General features: G+C 36.9%; 2 protein-coding genes across 3 annotated transcripts; one reads left to right on the top strand and one right to left on the bottom strand.

The window, feature by feature from the left end:
- The first annotated feature begins 2,866 nt into the window (after window positions 1-2,866).
- LOC114139684 (uncharacterized protein C3orf85) lies at window positions 2,867-6,200 on the top strand. The gene is made up of 5 exons (XM_028009737.1): window positions 2,867-3,149; window positions 3,264-3,299; window positions 5,274-5,398; window positions 5,572-5,657; window positions 5,879-6,200. The coding sequence occupies exons 2-5, from the start codon at window positions 3,266-3,268 to the stop codon at window positions 5,955-5,957; spliced, it is 324 nt and encodes a 107-aa protein (XP_027865538.1). The 5' UTR covers window positions 2,867-3,149; window positions 3,264-3,265; the 3' UTR covers window positions 5,958-6,200.
- A 798-nt stretch (window positions 6,201-6,998) lies between these two features.
- LOC114139683 (neuronal acetylcholine receptor subunit non-alpha-2-like) lies at window positions 6,999-14,675 on the bottom strand. 2 transcript variants are annotated; one of them, XM_028009735.1, is made up of 6 exons: window positions 14,347-14,675; window positions 12,981-13,138; window positions 9,330-9,374; window positions 9,098-9,207; window positions 7,590-8,505; window positions 6,999-7,516 (listed from the first exon to the last, which is right to left on the bottom strand). In XM_028009735.1, exons 1-6 carry the CDS (start codon window positions 14,408-14,410, stop codon window positions 7,349-7,351), a joined length of 1,461 nt encoding a protein of 486 aa, XP_027865536.1. In that variant the 5' UTR covers window positions 14,411-14,675; the 3' UTR covers window positions 6,999-7,348. The 2 variants fall into 2 exon arrangements, with proteins under 2 accessions (XP_027865536.1, XP_027865537.1); XM_028009736.1 differs by lacking the exons at window positions 12,981-13,138; window positions 14,347-14,675 and adding an exon at window positions 10,130-11,069.
- Window positions 14,676-20,006: the final 5,331 nt, after the last annotated feature.

The raw sequence follows: 20,006 nt of genomic DNA on the forward strand, positions 1-20,006 counted from the left end.
TACTACTGTCAAATCCAAGTGAAGATTTCACAAGTGATGTACTGTAGTTCTCCTTCCTAGTGGAACCACATCAAATTAGTGCAACTTTATGGGTTAACTTTAGCAAACTGGTCTAACCAAATGAGAAAAAAGTCCTTTAGTTTAGTTTAGTTAGTTATGTATTCATTTTTTTTATATTCACAATATTTACATTGAAATATCTCTGACTTGAGTCCTTTTTTTTATTTTCTGTCCTATTTTAAAGTGTGGCTAATAGGTCTTATGTGTCACGTCATATTTATACCCGAGTCATAGGAAAACATTGATTATTATTAAGGAAATCTTCAGACACTTTGATTTATCTAATTTATAAATTGAGAAATGTTTCAGTTACTTTACCTCAGATGTTTAAGGCTTTTTTTTTTTACATGCATACAATTCAGGTTGTTGGGGTTTTGTATTTTTAGACCTTTTCATCCAGTTAATATCTGTACAAAGTAGATTTCATCCTATTCATTATGGCACTAGTCCCATCTTCCTGGAAATTATGCCTCATCTCAACAATAATATCACCCAAAAGCCTTAGACTGGCACATTGGTCTTCCAGAGACGGCGTCTCCTGTGTCCTCTCACTGCAAGTCTGCAAATTTGTTAGTCTGTGCAGGTACTGACTCTGTTTTTTTTAATGGAATGTCAGTGAAAGGTCAAATCTCTCACACATACTTTAAAATTAACTGTGGAAAAGGTCAGTGATGCCGTTACAGGTGAGGAAAGTGACACAGTCAGACAGTTTGGAAAACACAAGCAGATCTGCAGAAAGAGATCTGAGAGTTTAGTGACTGTGTGGGTGGAAGAACTGGGAATCTTCAAAGAACAACTCTGGTAAATATTACACCACCCCAGGTCATTATATGCACATTTAACCTTGCTTAGGTTCCTATTTAGCTTGATTTAATATTCAGTTTTGCTCTGTCCTCTGTTTACCACTATTACAAGTATGAATTAACTCTGATGGCAACTTCAGTTTTCCTGTGGCTGTGTTTGTGCAGCTGCAACAGTAATTTCAAAATGTTGCAAATATAACATGATGCAAATGATTCACATGAAATCTTTGGCTCGTTCTTTAAAGTCTTTGGAGCCTTATCTCAACAAGACGTATTGCTGAGATCTCCTGGGACTTACGTTGATATTTATTTTAAGTCTTGGCCTTTGATTTGAACTCAAATTTTACCTTCCCCCTTCATGCGTTAAGTCTACATTATGCAGTTTAACCTCATATTAAAATCATGCACACTTACTGTGATTTAGTGTAGTCAAATGGTGAACAAAAAACAGCATCAGCCACCAGTTCCAGGTTCTTCTGGTGAATTTTATTGTTTAGCATTTTTTTAGGCTCTGACATCAATCCTGAGTGTCTGAAATTTTCTGGTTTTATAGCAAATTGGCAGCACACCTGCACTTCATTAGACCATAAATTACTAGAGCAGGTCAAACCATTGACAAAATATAAACAGAGAAGCAGGAACAAGATTATTCATTTGATTTACAAACTTGTCTACACATCTACATGGTCTGCAAAATGAAACCTGTAAAACAGGACAACTCAAAAGGTTCCTTTAAAGAAAAACAAGCAATACAAAAAAAGAAAACCTTCCAGTGTTGTAGTCAGTGACATCATCCAGCCTTTTAAGCTGAAAATGCTGGGCCAGCCTCTCCCATAGACCTGCTCAGGCTGTAACATCTGAAATGGACAAAGTAAAAAAAAAAACAATAATAATTTACCATAAATGTACCTTGAAATAAAAGAAACATTCATATTCATCCAATGGTTCAGATGTTTTTGTCAGGGTTGGGTTTTCTCTGTGTGGATTTAAGTTTTTCTGTGTGTTTATTTTGGATTTCTGTGTCTCGAGTCTCCGTATTGTCCTGCCTACCCCTTGATTGTTCCCAGGTGTGTATCGTTCCCTGATTACCCTCTGTCTATTTAACCCCACCTGTGTTCCTCGTCTGGTTCTTGTCTAATCTGTAAGTCTATTTTATTCTGTCAGTTGTCTTCTTGTCGGTTTCCAGTTACTACCAGTGTGAGTTGTTGATTTTGCTCATCTGTGCTGTCTGGCTTGTTGAAGAGTTCACCATTAAATTATCATAGCCTTATCTGCAACCTGGGGCTACCTCATTTGCCTTACCACTTCATTCTGCAATTCATGACAGTTTTAGCTTTAACTAAAACATATACATAGATGTAAACTTCAACATAATGCTACCACAAACAAATCCTGGATAGTGAGTGAAGCAAATTTGCAACAGCAATGTTAAAATTAAAGCATTATGACCAACTGTAGGAAGATTAAAAGAGTTGGAAATAAGAATAGGGTCAAGTGGTAAACAAAAACTGAACCATTTTTTCAGACATACACAACGTTTTAGCAGATTATGTATCCTAAACATAATATTGTCATGGTGATACTTTGATAAATCTTACTTTGAAAGAAGTCAGGTGTGTTTTACTCCATCGTGTCGGTTCACTTTTATCTCTCCAAATGTAAAGCAAACTGGCCAAATCCCTACAAACAGTTTCTATCTGTCCTGTTTAGCTTGACAATCACCCCAACTAGTGGAGACATGAGTGAAGTGCACAAAAGAGACCAAAACTAAATGCGCATCTGAGCAGCACTGAACAGAAGTGCATAAAAGGAAGCTTCAGAAAGTTGAAAATGTTGACTGCTGTTTTTGGAGGAACTAACCAAATACACAATGGTGTCTGTACATGCACATTTTTGTGAGCTGTGAGCAGATTTTCTGCACAAATGCAAATAAAAAACCCACTTGATTAATGTATCCTTTTGTAGAAAGTGCTGAAAATGTGAGTTTGCTTTTGCTAACGCTTCCTCCAGCCAGCAATACCTTTCTGCTGGATCTCACAGCCTGACTTGTTCCTGTAAGTCTCCAAAGTGTTTATTTGTGTCTCTGCCTGCAAGGCCTGAGCGATCACTGGCAACATACGAGTGCTGACTTTGGGTGAGAGACTGTGGCTGATGCTTGAGTCCTTTCATTCCTCTCTCATTGCTGCTAAAAATCAGTGAAAGAAACTCCTGTTTCCTCCAACATGCTGACAGGCTCTTAGCTCAGAAAGCAGACATTCAGCTGCCAGCTTCATACTCAGCCTGCAGGTAAAATTCACTCTCTGCCACGTTCTAGACGGTTTGTTTATTTAGAAAGTCAGAAATATTTGTTGAATTTTGTTTATTTTTGTTCTGCTTTGATTTGTATTTAATATTTGTTAGTCATGAAGAATGTGATCCTGTTGGCGATTTTAAGTGGTAAGTGATTTTTTTTTCTTTGTTGATTTTATGTAATAAAGTTGCATAGAGCTTGAGCTTTAGAGCTCAAACTTCATTTCAACACACTCAAACTGTTATTAAGCAGTTCAGCTCTGAATGAATTTAGATCAATGCAACATTTAGTATTTCTACACCTTGAGCTTTTGCAAATTATGTTCAGCCACATTTAGTTTTTTTCTATTTTACCAGGAAACTCTCATTGAGATTAAAAATCTCTTTTGCGAGAGAATCCTGGTCATGACTGGCAGCAGCACGCAGAGATTTTATTGGAATTTTTTGTGTGTGGTTGACTAAAGTTCAGTAGTACATACTTGTAAAGTGGAAGAAATTTACAAATAATTATGAAAAGCATAACACTATGTGGATCCAAGTTTTGCTTCATTTGCAGCCGAAGCAAATGAAGCATAAAGAAAGATCTTTTTTGAACTCAGCAATATTTAGATGGAGTGCATCTGTTAACAGCAGTTTTCAAGTCTTGCCACCAATTAAGATTTAGCTCTGGTCCGTCATTGGACCATTCTAACACCTAGCTTTGCTTTTATTCAAACCACTCCATTGTAGATATTCTTATTGTGATCATTGTGCTGTGAATCTTCATTCAAGACTGAACTGTTTTGCAGCCTCTTGTATGTTTTCTTGCAAGATTCTTCCATATTTAGCATCATCTCTTTTCCTATTGAATCATTTTCCCTGTCCCTGATTTTTAAAGAAAACATCCTCAAAACATGTCAACATGTTTCACAATGGGAATGGTAGGTTCAGGGTAAACTCTCTGATTTCAGTGCTAGTTTCCCATCACATGCAGTGTCTTGCATGAAGGCCTGAAATGTTTGTTTTTGATCTCTCCATGAAATAAGCACCTTGTCTTAAGTGGATTTCTTATAGCTTTCTTACAGTGAAAGTTTTTCTTTTTACCAGCTTTACAAGTTGCACATCAAAGCTTTATAATGTTAGGTTTCCCTCACCTAAGCTGGGAATCTCTACAGCTCTCCCAGAGTTACCGTAAATCTTTGGCAGCATCTCTGATTAATGCTCAAATCATGGTACGCTTGCAGTTGTGCCATACTTTTAATTTTTTAAAGCTAAATTGAACTGTGCTTTGTGAGATATTGCAAGATTGAGAAGTTGTTTCATAACCTAACCCTGCTTTAAATTTCTCCACACATTAACAGCTGGGTTTTGCTGAAAGTTGATGATATAGGGATAGACAGTTTAATTAGGTGACCAGTAATGAATCATGCATTTTGTATGCCCTTTCTTTTGATTAAAATGCAAAAATTCAATTCTGTGTCAACATAATTTGTAGCTGCGCCGCCTTAAAGCATTAGGGTTACTCTTCCTATTCTCAGCAGCTGGGACCGATGCCTACTGAGCAAGGGGATGGATGACAACTCCCCATTATCTGCTCATGCATTAAAACAACAGGGCACAACTGCCAGCTATGTAAATATCTTTCAATCTGGTTCTCGCTCGCTTCCTTTCCTAATGCTGCACTGGCAACTGACCATATAGTCCATATCAAATATTGCCACAGATGGTGACTTCTTCTACTTTACTTGATTTTACTTGCAGGGATATTAAAGTAAAGGAGATGTCAACAAATGCAAGCCACGCTTTTATTTTTGATTATTTTCCATTTTTTATTTGTAAAATATTATTTTGAATTCATGTTTTGTTCTGATTCCACTACAAATTTATAAATGACTTTTTGTTTATCTGCTGCTTAAAATTCCCATTTCACATTCAAATTGAGATCAACACACATTTAACAATCTCTGCATTCTCTATGAAGCCTGGTTTAATGCTTGTTGCAGAACAACCTTGATTCTTTTAATGTTACAGAACAGATTCGTCAAAGAAAATCAAACATATTTCTTGTAATTTGCTGCTTTTTTATTGGTAATATATTTACCCTCTTTTATTTCAAGAGCAGTAATCTGCTGTTGTTTTCAGGGGTGTTCGCTGCTCCGTTTATTAATGAGGAGGTGGCTAAGAAGTTCATCAGATTGAAGAGACAGGCGGGATACTGGGATCCACACCACTCCCAGAACATGTGGGGTTTCACCATCCAGGAACAGGTAACTCTGCAGAGTCGATGGTACAAAATTCAGTCAAAGCAACTCGAAACATCTCCTGCTCAGTTAAAATTGGGATATTAAAACTGTACTTCTACTTGTACAGCAGTTTAGCCAGAGTTGTGGTTGTTTTTACAGTTGCAGTACAAACAAACTTAAATGCCTTTGGTCTTTAGGCCAACGAACACTGGACGGCAGTTCGAGACAGCGCTCAATACTACATGGACATGAGCCACCTGATGTTTGACCGCTCTGTGGCTGAGTGAGTCAACCTTCACAATTACATCTCTGCTACATTTTTATGGAAAACAATGAATGAAGTTCACAAGTTTTGTTGATAGTTTCAAGGATCATCTGAGAATATTTTATTTAGATCAGCTTTTTCAATTTGCAGCTTATAATAAAGTCAAAGTGATTGTTAACCATTTTTAAACGCTTCTTTAAATTCATTAATTTTCTTTCTTTAATCTGGGTGTGTTGCAGTGAAAATACCAGGCAGTTAATGGAGATGCTGCGAAATGCACAAGCTCACCTGGACAGCCAGACGGCCCGACACAGATAGACAACAAGATAGAGGAACTTCATGATGTGGACACATTATCACAACTTTTTAAAGGCAGGATTTTGATCCTACTGGGAGTTATAGATCGTAGTGCAGAGAGTGCTTTACAGTTTAGTTTGTAGAAGATCTATTTCTTACTTTTTTTAAACAGGAAATGAGTTTTACAACTTTTTCACTGAGATGTAGCCAAAATATCTAAAATGAATTTTACTTTTCATCTAATAAAACTTTGAGAGCAAACTACCCTGTCCTTGTTTATTTATTTTCCACAGTGTTCTAAAAAAAGATATTTACAAATTAAATACACACAAAACGGCAATGGAAATTAATGGCATTATAATTTAAAAAATGCCTTTATTACACATATCAATACAGAGTAACCTTTTTATTGTTTTCTTTAAATAAAGTCTTAAATGTAGTCTTTTTCTACATTGTTCTTGGTGTTTATATTTTGGTTTACCTGTTAAGTTTTTTAGAAAACATTTGTATGTTGTGTTCTGATTTACCACTGGGTGGCGATATCAGCATCAAAAATGTATTTTCTTCAGGAGTTGCCAATTATCATCTCTGATTTCTTTATTGCAGCGCCTAAGTTTATAGCCTTAGATTTTACTGCATGATTTATTGAAAAGAAATTAGATACAAATCTATCAAACAGAACAAAGGCCAAAAATGCCATTAAGTACAGCAACTAAAGACTCAGTTTATTTAAAGCTTTTAGTGGAATGCATTATGCAGCAAGTGGTAACTTTACTTATATATTAAATGAGCTTACTTTTAGAGAGCATAAAATACAGTTAAAACAAGAGTTTTAATTTTCCACTAAGATAAAACTCAAGGTTTTGGTAATGAACATATATGGTAGTTAAATTATTCTGCTAGAAACTAGGATAAACAAGAAGACATGTTTGGTGTTAATTGGCTTTCAGTGCCAAGAATTTAAGAATCTGATTTTCTGGGAATCTTAATTGGCTGTTTTCAACTTGATAAAGAGATGTTATGCAGGTTGTAAACGTAGAAAAACAAACATCCAAACAGAAATAATGTGAGCAAGTGATTTAAATGCATAAATCCAGCTTTTACACTATATGCATATCTTTTTTCTGTTTTGCTCTCTAGATTCCAGTTTATTAAATATCAGCATTCATTCAATCGTAAAGAGTGAGCGTGTGTGACCTACCGTTTGTGAAGAAATAAATGCACTAAACTGCCCTCAAAACAAAAACCCTCCCTCATCGCTTTGTGAAATGTTATTTTGTGCACTTGAAACGTATATAAATGTGGTCAGAGGATTTTATAGTTTTTGAACGTTTCTTCTTCTTGCACAGCTGTAACTTTTTATAAATTCTGGAGTGAAGACCTTCAGCTGCCACAGATAAAGATGGTGATGTTTATTGGTGTAGAGGCGGCTCCTCGGTTGCAGTTGGAGGAGGGATTTTCAGGAACATCTGCAAGGCTGGAGTGAAGATGAGGATGGTGCCCAGAATTGAGACAGTAAGAAAAGCCCAGAGGAAGATTCGGTCTAACACCTGGGCAACAAACTTCCAGTCTTGAACCACCTGTGAAAAGCAGAAATAAGACATAAAATAGGGGAAAAAACAATAGAGTGAAATTAGTGATATCTATACGCACCTCGCGAATGAAGTGCTCTTTACGGATGTGTCTGCTGATGTACCGCACAGAGTAGATGGCTTTCTCCAACATGGTGGCCCAGGCTTCTTCCTCCTTCCCATCAGAAGCTGCCTGTCCACATGCTCCGCTGCTCGTCTTCCAACCTCCCCTCCGACTTCCAGAGCGAGGCTTCAGTTCAGGACTTTCCGGAGCCAGTTCCGGGTAGTGGTACCGGTCCGTGTGTCCTCGCATGCAAAGCAGTCTGGGCAGTTTCTGCAGGAAAAGACTGCGAACCCATGGCGACATTGGGTGATAGGTGGCTGAGGAGCGGTGGTGCACATTGATGACGAAGACGGTGACGATAATCGAAAGGGTGACGAAGATCATGATGAAGAGCAAATATTCTCCGATGAGAGGGATTACCTTGGAGGAGGAGGGGATGATCTCCTCTATGACTAAAAGGAACACAGTGAGGGACACTAGGACAGAGGTGGAGAGTGACAGCTTCTCTCCTTCATCCGAGGGAAGGTAAAACACAAGGACAGTAAGAAAGGACAAACCCAAACAGGGAATGATGAGAAAGAGCGTGTAGAACAATGGCAATCTCTTCAGGATGAAGGAGTAGGTGATGAATGGGTAGGAATACAAGCCATCCTTCCTGTTTCCTTTGGCTCCAGTAGCACTGAGAATCTCCCACTCTCCGTTGTCGAAGAAGTCTTTCCGATCAACGTGGTTGTCCATCAGGACCAGGTCCACCATGTTGCCATCATAGGTCCACGACCCAAACTTCATGGAGCAGTTCTGCCGGTCAAAGGGGAAAAAAGTGACGTCCATGGTGCAGGCAGACTTGTAACTGGCGGGTGGCGTCCAGGTGATGGCACCGTTGTGCTTTACGATAGCTTTGGTCATCAGGGAGCCCTCAAAGCGTCCATCAGCGCTGAAGAAACGTAAAGTCAAAATCAGGAATGGTTTGTTTTTCCAACAAAATTACAGTACTTTGTGTTACTAATGTTAGTGGTTAAACCTCCATCATATTGTATTTTTCAACAGTGTAATAAATTAAAATAGAGAAGTGAAAACTGAATGCAATCATGGCTTGCTATTCAATGTCACAACAATGATTTTTACTGTGTGCCATCAAGCTTTTGTACATTTTAAATAAAATAAGCATCATATAAATATTTTTAGTGTAATTTTCATACTGATATGGAATCCAAGAATTAAACTCACAGGAGGTTTAAACTAAAACTTTTATTAACTTCTTGGAGCAGATATATGTGTTGCAGTACTGGTAATTGCTTAGTAATAAGAAGGAATGAGCTTTTATTTTTGTTGCATTACTTTTATACAACTCCTCTACGCCATATTTGGCTTTTCATCTTCACTAATCAATTACAATGTGATTTGCTGGTGGTTGCGTAAACTTGCTGTATCATTCAATTACCACCAGGTGGGGCTGAAGGGTAAAGACAGGGTGGCACAAATGGAGGAAACAGTTAGATGGAGTGAGGGATGTCAGTACGTCATACTTCTCATATAGGACAATGTCTGGGAGCCAGATATTTTCTGAGGGAACTCGGATGGAGGTGATTCCACCATATTTATCTGGATTCCACCGCAGCTTGTTATCAATCCACTCCTGTCGAGATAGACACAAAATACGTCATACGCTGGGAACCTTGCAGGACATTACACAACTCTGATAACTGATTGTTTATTTCAGGAGGGTAAATGATGGGTAAAATAATGACTGCATCTTACCTGAGTCAACCAAACGTTTGTTGTCATAAGCTGGTTTTTCTCATCCTAAAATGAAGAAGAAAAACGAGCAAAAAATCTAAATATCTATTCACCAGAAAAACAATAAAAATGATAAAAGGTGATAAAAAAATGATTAAAAAAGTAAGAGAGGGCTAGTGGAATAAGACACAACATATAAAAAGCCCATATATTTTAACTTCAATAAGGAAAAACAACAGTTAAGTAACACTGCAAGTGATTATTTTATTTGTTAATTTATGTGACACATTCAGATCATGTGCGAAATAATTTATTATATTTTACAGCTCTGAAGAAAATATAGGACATCTGCAGAGCTTGGAAAATTAGTCTAATTTCATATGTACATCTTATATTATTTTTAATAAATCTAAATAACATAATGGATTTTGCATTAATATACTGTAGTAAAACTGCCATAATGACTTGTATAAAACTCAATATCCTTTCAGTATATAGATTTGTGTCGGGTATTTGTGCATATTTAGGTAATTGATCTAGCTAAAAAAAAATTCTACATACTTATTTATGTACTTTGTTGTTGTCCCCTGTTTAGCTATTTTTGTTGCATAAAAGAAATAACTTCCTTTCTGGAAAAGAACCTAATTAACTAAAGTATATTAGCTGTGGACCAAACCAACCCAGTGCAAATAGTAAACAAAGGACATCAGGAAATGACATATCGGATGAAGCTTGTTTTCACATCAGCATAGGCAGGTTTAAAATGAAGGAGAAAGGTTGTGGAGGGATAAGTGTTGCATTTGAAGGAGATGTATCCAAACCTGCAGCAGATCATCCAGTCCAAGCCTCAGCTGTCAAAGTGGGTTGAATGTTTTGGTGATCACACAGACCAGATGTGAACCATAATCTAATACTGAGCCATGCAGCAGCCCAGGGAGACTCTGGGGACATAAACAGTGAAGCAAATCTGCTGTGTTTACTGTTGGCTCTCCTGCCATTTCTCTCTCCAAGCCTGGTTCAGCAGCAGAACAGCCTTGAGAGGTTTTATTCACTCATAGTTGTTTCCAGTGCAAAGCCCAAGAATAGTAAGCTATATTTAAAATGATTTAGATAAATATTTCAAGCAAAGAAGAGTGCTTCCTCCATCAGCATTCTCAGTTTTCTCTTCTGAAACACCTAAATCATCTCAACCTATTACAGATAGATGCTAAAATATTTAAAGAACACCACAGTAAGAGACTATGAAGTGCAACATTTATTTTAAAACCATGTAGAGCTTCAATGGTCTGTTTGAATTCAGTACCGCGGGTAGAGATATTGTTGAATCAAAAGGTAAAAAAATTCAATTACTGTTTTCATTTGTGCTTTAATTCATTTTACACATGTATTTTTGAATGTATTTTCTTGGCTAAGTAAGTATTTCTTATTAACATACAAGTGAGTAGAACTTACAGCTACCTGTGAAAAATATTCTCTTTATCAAAATCAACAATTTGTGGCCCACACAATGATAGTTTCTTAAAATAATTATAGTACTCGTTCACACATAAATATTTTGTTGCCATAAAACCTATTCTTAATTTTGACCATGAAAGATTATATACTTATGTACTCATTTACTGTACATTTATTGATAAATAACAGTGTCTCTAGAGTAAGTATTTCTGTTATTTAAAATTAGTAATTTCCTCCTTGCTTCAGTAATGTTGCACTGCTGGGCTGTAAAATTTAGTCTATTCTTTTAGCATTCTTTTTAAAAATACTTATAATAATTTGAAAACACTTTGAAAATAAAATTTTCATGTTTAATTTAATTTGACTTTGGTGGTAAGACAGAAGTGCAGGTGCATTAACACCAGACTATAGCCATGTTTGCTTGAATTAAGATCACTTTACATTTTTTCCATTACAAGTAATATTCTGTACCTGCAGTTTGTTTCAGTAGCGTGCGAAAATCTGGCATTATAGGAAAACTGTACTTTCTGTTTAATTCCTCAAATAATAACTTGACCACTTGGGGACATTCAGGGAATATAAACGTTTAATTTCTAGATTGTTGAAATTGTCAATATAAAAATGTGACACAACAGAAAAAGCAAGTATAAAGAAAAAGAATACTAACTCCATCCACAATTCTCATCCCAGTACACATGTACTATTCAACCCTAGTGAGTATTGAAGTTGATCCATAGCTCAATGACATGAAAAATCTTAATGGTTTACATATTGTCCATTTTCTTATGTTTAGACCCACTATTTTTAATATGAAGCCTAGGCGCAAATTCAAACTGGAAGAATCTTTTATCCCCACCGGGACCCGTTAATTGAAGCGACCTGCCCACAATCATTGACCTATCAACGCCGGACCAAGCCACGTCACGTCCAATCATCGACCAAGTCCCAGCTGATAAGGACCTTCATTCATGGTGTCCTTCGCTCTCCAGCCGAGCTCAACCCACCACCACCCCTTCTCCTCCATTCGCCCGGTCCTGAGGCCCGCACCCTTCTTCAACCTCCACCACCAGTGCCGGGCCCTGGGGGATGACGTTCCTAACAGCATCGGGGATGCTCATCTGAAGCCTATCGCTAACGCTGCGATAACCGTTATCCCCAGCCGGGGCCCGAGCGCCAAAGACTTTAAATTCTGTTTGTCAATAAACTCTTCTAATTGTCTTCTTATCTCCGTCTGAGTCTCTCCAGATTGAAATGGCAGTATGTATTGCAAGAAGTGAAAACAGTGTGACAGCAGCTTGAGGATTCAATTTAGCCTCAAAGACTCTTGAAACATATGGACGACAGGGTTTACTGTCCAGATTTCTGTTGCTTTAAGTGAATGTTATTTCTGCAGAAATAACTCAGTTTTTCCCCGGTTTTCCATAAATGTCTAAGTTTCATGATCTATTCTTGTAACACGATCAAAGATGTATTTTATTCAAATAACTAATTACTAAGGTTAGCTAAAATATCCAAACATATTGCCTTAAACTGTTATCAAGTCCAATCAACCAAATTAATCATTTACACAATACAGACTATAAGCAACACTCATAAAATAATCTTGGTTTTACAGTTCGTATTACAAAACTAGAATGCTTCTAAGTTTGTCGGAGAAAGGACCGATTAAACGATGGCTTTGTGCTGGAGTATCTAAGGTTTGTCTTGCAAAGGGTGAAAAATAATTTAGTTGAGACTTATAATTTAAGACACCAGATTAGACCTTTAAGAGGACTTTGCAGATATGGAGTTTGATATGTACTTAAAAAAATATTTATTTTGCTATTTTGTGAAAAAACCCTAACTTACATAGAGTAACTTTCAAACATTAAAAAAAAAGTTTATATTTATTAACAAGTTGATGTGATGCTTGTGTGAATATTTTTGCTTCAATTAAAACGACATTCCTGTGTGAAATTATCATATTTATTCCATGAAATTAAATTAAAGTATTGGCGTTAAATAATTTTCAATTCAGGTCATTTTTAAGTCAGTATTAGACACAAACCAATGTTTTTCTCTATTTCATATTCTTGAAGATTAATTTGGAAAACATGCAGTGTGTGAGAAACGTTCCTTTTTCCCACTTTAGATTAGACTGAGACAAAAATTAATGAGCCGCTTAAATGTAAGAGGATGCAAACAAACAATGTGTTCATGTAGTTGGAGTCATCTCACCACATCAACCAGCTGAGAGATCTTGAGTCCAAAGCGAACTTTGACGGTGTCGTTGGCTCGCTGGATGGGCCTGACCCAGCGCTGATATCCCTGGAAAAGGTTCTTAAGCAGAGCGTCCTCTGTCTCCGCCAAGGAGACAAACTTACTGGCAGAGGAAACTAAAACAAAGAAAATATTGATATGTTTTTTTAACTATCTTGAGAAAGGGGTTTTCACTATCTAACGAACCTCTGAACTTGAGAGGTGGATACATGTTGACACATTTTAAATGCTGAATCTTTGGAGAAATCCAAATTAACTTTGCCTCGTGATGCTTTCCCAATATGACACAGAAGAGCTTTTAACAAAATCTCCACAAATGTGAAGAACACGGAGCTGCAATGACATGTTTACAGATATGATTTCTCTAGAAATCTTTATGAATTGAAGTTCAAGGAAATTAGAGTAAGCATGTTTGGTAGAGTACATTAGGCAATTAGAACTGTGCATAATGTATGAGGATAATATAATTGTGTCCAGAAAATGGATAGTCAGCATATCGGTCAGTAATAGGAGGTCTCTGGAGGAACAGAATCTGTAATACTGATATGAGACAGTTCTAACATCCGACACTGGAGAAATCAGAGGGAGGTAAATGGAAATCCTAAGGAGACGACGGAGCATTTTCACCTTTCACTGGCTTACATCTAACTTTTGTCATCTGGTGGCACTTATGGGTAAATGTCTATGAGGTCTAAACTGTGCAGCATTTATTCCCTTGAGCACATGCTGCACATTCAAGGGCAGGAGGCACTGACACTGAAATTAGACTCTTGTGTTCTTGTTTAACTGATGAACAAACAACTTTAACAGAGGTCATCATATTGATGTGCAGCGCTCTTTTGAAGCAAACCACATGCAGGATGCAGTAAAGATGGGCAATACAAACTTTAACAAATCTTTCAAATACATACAATCTATTTTTTCTGCTGAAAGTACACATTTGTTATTTCTGTTGCAATTTTTATTCTTTAACACTTCTACTTCATAATCATCATTATATTTTTAGAACCAAATATGCAAAAACAACAAAAAAAAAACCCGATTCATTTCAGTGAATAAAGACCTGCGATTAAAGTTACATTTTCAACTTTCTGATAGCCTTGAAAACAACAAATGTTATAAGTAAACTGCTTTTTTGTTATACAATGTCTGTCATTTTAAAATTGTAACTCTCGTGTGAGATTGTGAAAACTTCGGTGCACCTATCTCGGAGGATCTTTGCCATGACGCTTAAAATAAATAAATACTATTTTCTTTTTACATGAGGCAATAACCTGGCTAAAACTGAAACATTCACAAATACTGACATAAAGAGTTTCCTCACCGGCACCATGGCACACAGGACACTCCGCCAGGAGAAGCAGGAGGAGGCGTACCACCAACTTCATTTTGTTTCCCAATCCCGCTTGTAGTCCTCTGTTGTTGCTATTATCCCGTTAAGCGGAGGACAATGACTCGCCGAGGTCCCCATCAGCAGCGTGCGTAAAATCACCGCGCTCCTGCAGTTATCCAGCGGGCAGAGGCCCGGCTCGATTGTGCGTTTGCCTGTTTATTGCAACTCCTATCGAGGCGTTATAGGAAGCGGCACAGCGGGAAGTCTCTCTGGATGGGGAGGAGGAAGAGGAAGAGGAGGAAAAAAGAGGGAGGAGGGCGAGTGGTGCAGAGATGTGGAGTTTTAAAATGTCCTCTAAACCGCGGGACTCCCTGCTTTTGTGGAATGCTGCATAGGTCTGGGGTATTTTTAGCCTTTTAAAAACATAAACAAAAATCTAACAAAAAATAATTTTCAGAAAGAGGTGTGTTAGTGTGTTCGGGAATCTGCATTTTTAAACGATGTTCGATTCGTACACGTTCACAAGTCAAAGCGTATAAAGGATATTTATAGCCTTTCTCTGACTTTTTTTTAAATGAAAACTTTAGCGACTAATGTGCTGTATTACAGTGATGACCTCAGCAAAAACAAATAGAGTCATAGGCCATGTTCACAACACATGCAACCTAATACTTTTGGCTTTTTCACACAGAAACATTTACAAAGTTATAATCTTACCAGAAATCAGTTCACATGCCTGTGTTGCGGCTCTTGATATGTCATTTACTTCAGTGCATCATTAACTGGGGGACGCCACAAGGAAAAACTGAAAACTGAACACTTCTGTATGGTGTGCAAAGTGAAAGTAATGTATGACAAGATAATAATACATCTCCTCAGCTACATCACTTGGAGTCTGATTTGCATATTATGATTTGGTATTAAATTAAAGGTGTATTTAATTTGTTTCAAGCATTGCTAAGTAGTCTAAGCCATTTTGGCTTCATATATTTTACTTGTCCCTAGTGAGGTCAGGAGGTGACAAGGGTGTAAAGAAAATGGATGGATGGATTTAGTTGAACTCATCAGATGTATAGATTGTTATGAACTAATGATTACTTCATGCATGATTTGGATATTCTTAAAGTCTTCATCCTACTTGTGAAACTATAACAAAGATGAAATGCAATTGTTAATTTCAGTTCTTTATTCAAATTAGAAACAATTCAGAATATAAAAATATCTAGATCAGTCAAGCACAAGAGATTCTTATTTATAAGTTAGTTAAAGTTTGTTTTTAATTTATTCTCTCTTCTTTGCCTGAGAGGTGGGCATGTCTTCGGGTGTGTGTGTGGCAGCAGAAGTAGGGGCTCGCTCGGGTTGCCAACCAAGAATTTCCTCTGTTAGCAAAGATCAACATTGTTATCCTACTGTTTTTTATTGTGGTGGTTTATTAACCTTACATTACACATAATTTTACTTTCTTCAGTGCCAACCTTTCTTCTAAGTACTGCAAAAGGTAGCCCTTGTATTATTTGTGGAAATTGTGCAACATTTGGAGAACCAGGCATACCAAAGTTTAGTCATTTAAGTTAAGTTAATATAGGCATACTGGCTGGTTTTTAATCAAGTGAATAAATCAACATTAGTAAAATATTAGGGACCATTTCAACTCCCAAAAGATAAAGCTAGAGAATGCTAACGTATCACTTACAGCTGAATTTTGCTTTTCTTGTGTTGCAGAGATACGTGTTGAATTGTGATTTTCAATTAGCAGTCCAGTACTCTCCACTTTTTAATTTATCTTGCTCCTTCTGTTAACCTCTGCTCTGCCTAGTCTTGCTTTCACAAAAATAATGTAGTTGGATCCTAATCATCAAGATCTAATAAGATTTTTCATCTGTTTTATCTGAAAATGAACTTGCTCCTAGACTTACTTTCTCAGAATACATTTTACTTCCTACTGTCTTTGGTTGAATATTAGGCATTCCTTATTTTAATTAGATTTCATAGATGTTAAAGTGCCATTATGGTGCCATTTGTCACTCGTCTTGTTGAACTACTGTCTGATTAATGTTACAGTTGGCAGGCTTTGCTTTGACTTGCTGGACATCGTTCTGAGGCCTTGTGCTGAGGCTGTGACAGGAGAGGGAATAAATCAAATGCAAGAACCTGTAATGATACCAAGCTATGTGTTCAGGTTTGATTAAGAATCTGCCGTCGAGTAGTAAAAGAAGCAATACGTTTTATAAAGAAAATCTTAATAAATAATTATTGTTTACAGGACCGTTTTACCGCAGTAAAAGTTACTTTTTGTCTGTGTTTTGTTTTCACAATGTCTCTTTTCTATACTGTTGTATAGTTGATAGGTATTTTCCTTTCGAACCTAAATAAAAGAAAGAACCACAGACAACGTATATGAATTTTACGTGGAGCTTTTGCAAAAGGGAAGGCTCTGCCAAACTTCTCCTCCGAGCAGTTTTACAGAGCGTTCTGATCTGCTCTCACAAGAGCTCCTGTTTTTATTGTCAAAGAAGAACAGGCAAGGGGGCAGTCAGAAAAACAACAGAGGTCGTAAAGCTTCTAACCCAAACATCTAACAACCCAGTTCCAGATGTGATATCTGATCAAAGGTTTGAGCCCGGTTCAAATCTCGGTCAGTACTGTCAATAAAACAAAATACTACTGCTCACAGGTAGTTACTAAATTAGGAGGTGCGTAAAGTTGAACCGACAGCAGTGACCTCCATACACACGTAAGGAAGAGAACACTTTAAACAGAAAATCACAATAATCTATAGGCTGAATGTGCACTAAAGTAAGAATAAAATGATAATACCAAAAAATCTCTAACAATACTTATATATCCATTGTGATTGTTTGCACCAATCCCATAATTTCTTTATTGTTTCTAGCCATTACTCCATTAGTACTTCAGTCTATGCTCTCCTTCATCTGCAGCACATTTAATTACTAATACTCACCAGTTCATTGCTCCAATGATCATCTCTCCAAACTATACTGTCTCGTTTATCCATTGCTTGCTGGATTTTTCTCATGTTATCATTATGTTCCAGTTCTCTTGAGCCCCTTTTTGTGTTACTTTGGTTCTCAGTTTATGAAAGTAAACTTCAAACTCAAATGATTTTGTGTACCCCTTGTCTGTGTTTGGGTCCTACACAAAAAAGAAAAAGTAAATAGAACATGTAATAAATAAATAAATAAATAAATAAAATCACACCAAGAAAGACTACGCAAAAATGATTCTAATAAACTTATAGCATGAAGGGCATAAAATGCCAGACAGAAGATATGTTTCAATGACAGTGATGAAATGAAATGGAAAAAGCAATATGTGTGAGGAAAAAAAGAGTTTCAAGTTAATTAAAATTATTAACTGTGTTTTCCATCTTAGATTTTGAAAAAGCTTTTTAAACCATTGGTGTGGCCAGCAACACATCTGATGAAGAAATGTGGGAAGTGATATCTTCACTGTGCGACACTTGCTGATTCTAGGCGGGTGCAGGTTGATAGAGCTGGATGAATTTACTTGTTTAGTTGGATCCCTGCATGTTTGGTATTTTCTAATAAAACTAATAAGCAAAATGCTGCAAGGCAGTTACACACACACACACTCTCCAGTTAATGAGAGCCCAAATTTCACATACATTAGACTGGAGCTGTGAAGTTTGAACATAGTGTGCTCATTTTGCAGCTGGGCGTCATTAAAAGGATATCTAGACAAAATCATCAGTATTTACTGAAAACCTCGGGCAGATAAAACAAAAGTGCCGCAGTATTGTTCTGACATTTATAAGGGTGAATGCTGACCTTTCCCTAATACGATTCACTAAAACACATGCATTCTGTTGATAACCAGGCACGGAAAACACATTTTCTTTTCTTTCCTAGTTTTTTTCTCCCGTATTCCTGTAAATAAAAGATGTAAATACAATTTCTTTTCTCACTCTCTCTTCCTCCGCAGAGCTCCTAGTTTCTCCTTCCCTTTGGGTGGGAATGACAGGGATAACAGGAGGCTGATTATCACAATGAAATTATCCTAATTTTCTGCTTCACTTGGAGCCGTGGGGCGGGCAGCTGCTGCCTCAGAGATCGTCCTGTCTGCCTCGTCCCTAATCATTCAAAAACATAAATTCTCGCTGACTGCAAACCTGCCAGTCCTTTTTAGTTAACTGTGGACAGATAGGTGTGGGTGTTTTAGTTGGTGTATACCATCTGCACAGCTATGTGGGAATCAAATCCTGCTTTTAGTGCGTCTTGTTTCCTTTTTATGCCTCTGTTTTGGGATGTTTTTGTTTTCTCAGCTTCCATTGCACCCATAATTAAAGGCTGCATAATTTCACAGAAACATTTAATTGATAAGAGGAAACAGCCATGTCTTCCCAGGCCTGGGGGTTTAATCTTAATCAGTTTGTTATTTCAAGGAGTTTTCTTTTTCTTTTTAAGAAAAGCTGCTGATAAGTGAGAGAGAAGTTTGCAGAGCAAAGGAAATTTAAATCTCACGCATACTTCAAAGCCAAACTCTGAGTCAGTAGTTTCACATGTGCCAATAAAATGATCCTAGATAAGCTTTTACACCAAAGAAATTCCCAAAAGAGATATAAGATGACTTAAGGAGATGTTTTTCAAATCTGATCCAAAAATCACCCATTCCTCAACAACGCTTCAGCACAGTTATTTTACACTTTAATTCGCCCATGTACCAGAGAATTACAGACTAATGCAAGAGCACATGAATTTTTAACTGCAAAATGGTAAGAAAGTGAGAATTTTCATAAATACTCACTGAACGATCACTGAGATTCAGTTTAAATCTGGATCTTCCAATCTTGACCTGGAAAAATCTAGCAGGAAAATGTTCCCTATTCTTCCTCCCCACCAGCACAGACTGATATTGACTTGAAACATGACACCTCAGTTCAGCTGCCTCAAACTGGTTTTCCTTCTGATTTTATCTGACTGATCTGATAAAAAAGATAATTGATGGAAAGTAATGCCCATAGGACATTGTAGCAGTATAGTGTCTCAGAAGAACAGTAATCATGTCTGCAACATATAAAACCCTAGAATGCTACTTCTCTACTTGCATATATGGGTATTTGAACTCATAACATTTGTGTCATATCACACAGGCATATTGTTGAGTCCATTTCTATTTCTGGAATAACAAGGATTTACACATAACACAAATCTTAAAATATTAGAGTAAATGATTTGAAGGAATTATCTAGGAAAGGTTATCTGAAATGAGGAAGATGTGACTGCATGTGTTATGACTAAAATAAAGCATTTTGTACTTGGATCTATGATAGTTTTAACATAGTTTTTGATTTGGGGAATTTGGCAATGTGTGGGTGTCTTCATTTTATTTTTATAACTTCCAAATACCTCAGTTGGTAAATGTTGGACTTTCTCAGCTCATGGTCTGAAGTAGACGAATCCTAATTACTCAGGTCATTCCTCACCTTCCATCATCAGGGTAATAATTACTGGGTTTAATCATGCTTAAATATGGAACGTCATCCAGACAGTTAAATGTTAATGTATTTATGCAATGCATAGAAGTAATGAAATCAGGATTTCCATGCTTTAGGGTCATTTACAATTTTATTACCATATCCCACTAGGAAATAGTTAGAGCTCTCAGGACCA

The sequence above is a fragment of the Xiphophorus couchianus genome, chromosome 23, assembly GCF_001444195.1.
Source record: "Xiphophorus couchianus chromosome 23, X_couchianus-1.0, whole genome shotgun sequence".
Taxonomy (NCBI): domain Eukaryota; kingdom Metazoa; phylum Chordata; class Actinopteri; order Cyprinodontiformes; family Poeciliidae; genus Xiphophorus; species Xiphophorus couchianus.

What these genes read in the sequence shown, in the direction of transcription:
- LOC114139683 (XM_028009735.1), bottom strand. Translation starts at nt 14,410, where the DNA reads ATGAAGTTGGTGGTACGCCTCCTCCTGCTTCTCCTGGCGGAGTGTCCT. An exon ending in GACATTGTCCTATATGAGAA is followed by an intron (nt 8,506 to 9,097) that starts GTATGACGTACT and finishes ACGTTTCTTCAG; the next exon opens with CGCTGATGGACGCTTTGAGG. An exon ending in AAGAGCACTTCATTCGCGAG is followed by an intron (nt 7,517 to 7,589) that starts GTGCGTATAGAT and finishes TGCTTTTCACAG; the next exon opens with GTGGTTCAAGACTGGAAGTT.
- LOC114139684 (XM_028009737.1), top strand. Translation starts at nt 3,266, where the DNA reads ATGAAGAATGTGATCCTGTTGGCGATTTTAAGTG. An exon ending in GTTTCACCATCCAGGAACAG is followed by an intron (nt 5,399 to 5,571) that starts GTAACTCTGCAG and finishes TTTGGTCTTTAG; the next exon opens with GCCAACGAACACTGGACGGC. An exon ending in TTTGACCGCTCTGTGGCTGA is followed by an intron (nt 5,658 to 5,878) that starts GTGAGTCAACCT and finishes GGTGTGTTGCAG; the next exon opens with TGAAAATACCAGGCAGTTAA.